The sequence below is a fragment of the Austrofundulus limnaeus genome, unplaced genomic scaffold, assembly GCF_001266775.1.
Source record: "Austrofundulus limnaeus strain Quisiro unplaced genomic scaffold, Austrofundulus_limnaeus-1.0 Scaffold104, whole genome shotgun sequence".
Taxonomy (NCBI): domain Eukaryota; kingdom Metazoa; phylum Chordata; class Actinopteri; order Cyprinodontiformes; family Rivulidae; genus Austrofundulus; species Austrofundulus limnaeus.
In genome coordinates, this window is record NW_013952506.1 from 1,158,234 (window position 1) to 1,162,050 (window position 3,817).

Consider the following 3,817-nt stretch of genomic DNA (forward strand, 5'->3'; position numbering starts at 1 on the left):
AGTCTGGATATCTCTTCGCGCTGGCATAGCTCTGGTTTGCGCGTCCTCGCCTGAGCGCACAAGTGTTTTTTTTTAATTAATATTTTATTCGTCTAATTATAAAACAAAAATGAAAACAAAATTGCAGAGAGATCTTGTAAAAGCCTAAATGACCTGCCTGCATCTTACCGTCTTCCGGCTCTTTCTGGTTCTCTCCGTTTTGTCCAGTAAAAGATTTGGTTTCGGTCTCCTCCACGGTGGAGGACGGCTCCTCTTTGCTCGCGCTCTCATCTTTGAAGAAAACAAATCAGCGTCATTTTCCCCCGCCATGTTTTTTTTWAAATATTATATTTTCAGCTGATTGTGTTTGTGTTCAAACAAATAAAGATCTAAGTGAACACGTGTCTGACCATGTGCAGTGAGCGCTGCTGTCAGATAACTGGAGGGTCTGAACTGATAGGGACTGTTCCTTTGTTGCAGCTCAGYTCGCTCCGGTGTGTAAACCTTAAAGCACAAAGGTTTGAGCAAATATTAACATTTGAGTCAAATTAAATTATTTTTATAATAAAAAAAGATTTATTCAGAGTGTTTTATTGGCTTTTTGTTGTGTTATTGAAATAATGACACATTTACACACATGCTCAAATCTAAAAACAGAATATGAAATTTAAAAAAGGGAGAAAAGTTCAAAGAAACATTTCATGTTAGAAGTGACTCACTTCTGTGAAAGGCGCAGGCATGTGGTGCTCTGATAACTGTTTGCCCTGCGCGTCTCTTTCAGAGGACGGGCCCACGTGGAGGCTCAGTTTCTGGGACTCAGCCGGACCCCCCTCCATGCCTCTGGAGTCTGAATCCTGCGTCAGACCGGGAGAAGTCCGAAGACACACCGAGGAGGACAGAGGCCTGGAGTCCTCCTGCTCGTCGGGCGTCTTGTTTGTCCCCACGTCCACGTCCGGCTCGCCCTCRCTGTCCACGCACGGGGACACGGAGCGGTAGCTGGAGCTCTCGCTCAAAAAGTCGGGCGACAGGTACCCGGTGCGACCCCCGCTGTACGCCCCTCTGGTGCCGTACAGCTTGGCGATGCAGTCGGCGTCCTTGATGACGGGTCTGAACGCGGACACGTAGCTGATTTTCCGGGAGGGCAGGCTCACCCCCTCCGCCGGCCTCCCCTCGTCCCCGGATTTGTCGTCCTCGTTGCGCGCGGACTGCGTGCTGGAGCAGCGCTCGTTCTCCACCAGACTGTCTTTGGACGTGTTGGTGCTGCGGTCGCTGCTCTCGGACATGTCCACGTCGGTCTGCCTGGGGGGACAGAGCAGCTCCACGGGCGGTGGGGGTTTGTGCGCGGCCTGCGGATAGGGAGGCATGGGGAGCGGCCCCGCTGCGGGCCAGAACATGGGGAAGGAGTGATAGGCGCTGTCCTTGGTGCCGGGCCACAGGACGCCCGGCAGGCCCGCCTTGCTCTGCTCGCTCATCAAGCCGTCGTCCTTTTTCTGGCACAGGCCGAAGGCCGGGAAGCCGTACGGGTGGGGGAAGAGCGGCGGGGGGATCTTCTGGAGCATTCCGAAGCCTTTGCTGGGCACCGGGATGACCGGGTAGCTGCGCGCGCTGCTCATGGCGCCCCGGGTGTCCTCGCAGCTGAGGATTTTCGCGGGTATCTCGGGTGACTCTCGAGATCGGTTGGGCGCATGTAGTTTCAGAGAGGAGCCGGACTCGGAGCCCCCGCCGCCTGGCAGCGTCCTCTTGCGGCTGCCCCCGTTGAACATGGCCTTCACGTCCTCCCACGCGTGCATGATGTCCAAGGGGCTGTTCTTATCCGTCAGCTTGAGGTGCCGCCTCCAGGAGTTAAAGTTAGCCGCGTCCGGCTGCGTGTACTTGGACTCAGGCGTGCGGTGCGAGTGAAAGATGAATTTATTCGGGGAGAAGTACATGTTGCAGTAGGAGCACTTGATGCACTTGGCCCTGGAGCTGTTGTATCGGGCCGGGATGAAACTGCCCCGGCTCCCCCAGGCGCACTCGTGCGACACGTCGAAGGCGAAATTCTCCGGAAGTTTGGGAGGCGAGTGAGCCCCCAGGAAGGACTTACAGAGTCTCTCGGCCTCGCGCTTGGTGATCATCCCGCAGCGCCTGGAGGAGATCGGCATGGCCCCGGCTCTGCGCAGGATCTCCAGCTGCACTGGCGTGCACTGGACGCAGGTGATCCCCAGCGCCACGCGCCGGTTGTGGATCTCGTTGTAGCTATAGTTCTTCAACAAGGTGTTCGATATCTGCGCGAGGCAAAGTCTCTCCTGGCCATCTATCACCAGGGACACGATGGGTATTCCGTACAGCACTGTCTCTCCCACTTGGTTGGGCTTCAGGCTGGCGCTCGGGTAGGAAAGTTCTTGTTTGGAGTTTGGCGACGAGCTGGAGTCTCGTCCTGCTGGTATGGAGTCCATTCTGGGGAGACCTGGAAGCTGTGAAAACATTTAATTTAGGTCAGCTTTATTTTTTGCTAAGTCTTTCAAATATATGCCTTCATTTTTATTTATTTGTTGATTTTTAACTTTATAATTTTAGAGCTCAGATTATTATAAAAACAAAGCAACATGGTTGGGTTTTGGTTTTACGCACAGTCTCGCTTAAAGGATTTTTTTTGCCTGAGACATTGAGCATTAAATGTACTGTAAATGGGGAATGTTAAAAACGAATACAATTTGAATTGAATGTAAAGCTTGTTAAATTAAATAACCTGAACAAGAAAAACTGCATGAGACATAAACTGTCACCAAAAACGCACCTGAAACGCGCCCTCGGCTCCCCTCCGAACTCACAGACAAGCGCAGGTGGATGTGATGGAACCGGATGCTGCAGAAATAATCAGAAAGTCTGTGTTGGGAGGATGTGAAGACGTTTCGCTTCAGGAGCAGGTCTCAGCAGTCGGCGCAGCACCGCCTCCTCTCCTGCTCGCCGTCCTCCCGTTTCTCCCTCTCTCTCTGCAGAGCGCGGAGGACGCGTTTGTGTTGCGCCACCAGCAGTGGTGGTGTCCTCATGGCAGGCAGACTGTAGTACAGCCCCTTCTACAACAACGACAGCAATCAAGTGACGGCAAAAAAGAAAAAAAAAGGAAAAGAAACTTATGGCAAGGCACTCACAGGCAGGCAGCCCGCAGATCCGTGACCAATAAAGATGGTTTGATGTGAGTGTTTTTGGATACTCTGGTAGCCTGAAGGTCTGTATGTGAGACGGTGAAGACAAAAGGGATGTATTTTATTCCCAACAATGTTAAATACATTTAAAATGTGTTTAACACAACTTTAATTATGATAATTTCATTATTTTTTTTCCTTTTGGGGTGTTTTAAAACGCAGCATTATTGTCTTTACGCAGGACGAGGGTGCGGCGATGAATACAAGCGCGCAGGCCTCCACGTGCTGGGTTCCCACGTTCATATAGGGCCCGCGCGCGTTCTGACAATAAGCATCTGCTGTGAGGGTCACTCTGATCCGCTTTTCATTATGTTACCCCTCCATCCCTCCCGGTGCTCAGAGAAAAGAATCAGACAGAAGAACAACGTGGAGCAAACGCACAATAAGTGGTCGACATTTACCTTTTGAAAGCCAATCAAAAAGGTTTTATGTTAATCTTTTGTTTGTTTTTTTCTGTCTCTCCATCTCTGTGTGACGCGCACGCGCAGCGACAGGCACTGATGTAATATTGATGAAGGTAACGGGACACGTTCTGCTCATTGACGGAACTGTCCACAGCAATAATGACAACCTGTCCGTAATTATTCACTCAATGACAGAGGAAGGGTGATACATAATATTTACTTTAAGAGCAAAGCATTAAGATATAATAA

General features: G+C 51.0%; 2 protein-coding genes across 2 annotated transcripts in view; both read right to left on the reverse strand.

The window, feature by feature from the left end:
* Window positions 1-27, reverse strand: part of LOC106521133 (SKI family transcriptional corepressor 1 homolog-B) — a 3,305-nt gene extending 3,278 nt beyond the window's left edge. Inside the window, exon 1 of the mRNA XM_014013562.1 lies at window positions 20-27. Within this exon, the coding sequence (XP_013869016.1) occupies window positions 20-27 (8 nt within the window). The remainder of the gene's footprint in view (window positions 1-19) is intronic.
* On the reverse strand, window positions 15-3,072 carry LOC106521201 (SKI family transcriptional corepressor 1 homolog-B). The gene is made up of 4 exons (XM_014013667.1): window positions 2,756-3,072; window positions 699-2,432; window positions 390-483; window positions 15-270 (listed from the first exon to the last, which is right to left on the reverse strand). Exons 2-4 carry the CDS (start codon window positions 2,412-2,414, stop codon window positions 77-79), a joined length of 2,004 nt encoding a protein of 667 aa, XP_013869121.1. The 5' UTR covers window positions 2,415-2,432; window positions 2,756-3,072; the 3' UTR covers window positions 15-76.
* Between the last annotated feature and the right edge of the window lie 745 nt (window positions 3,073-3,817).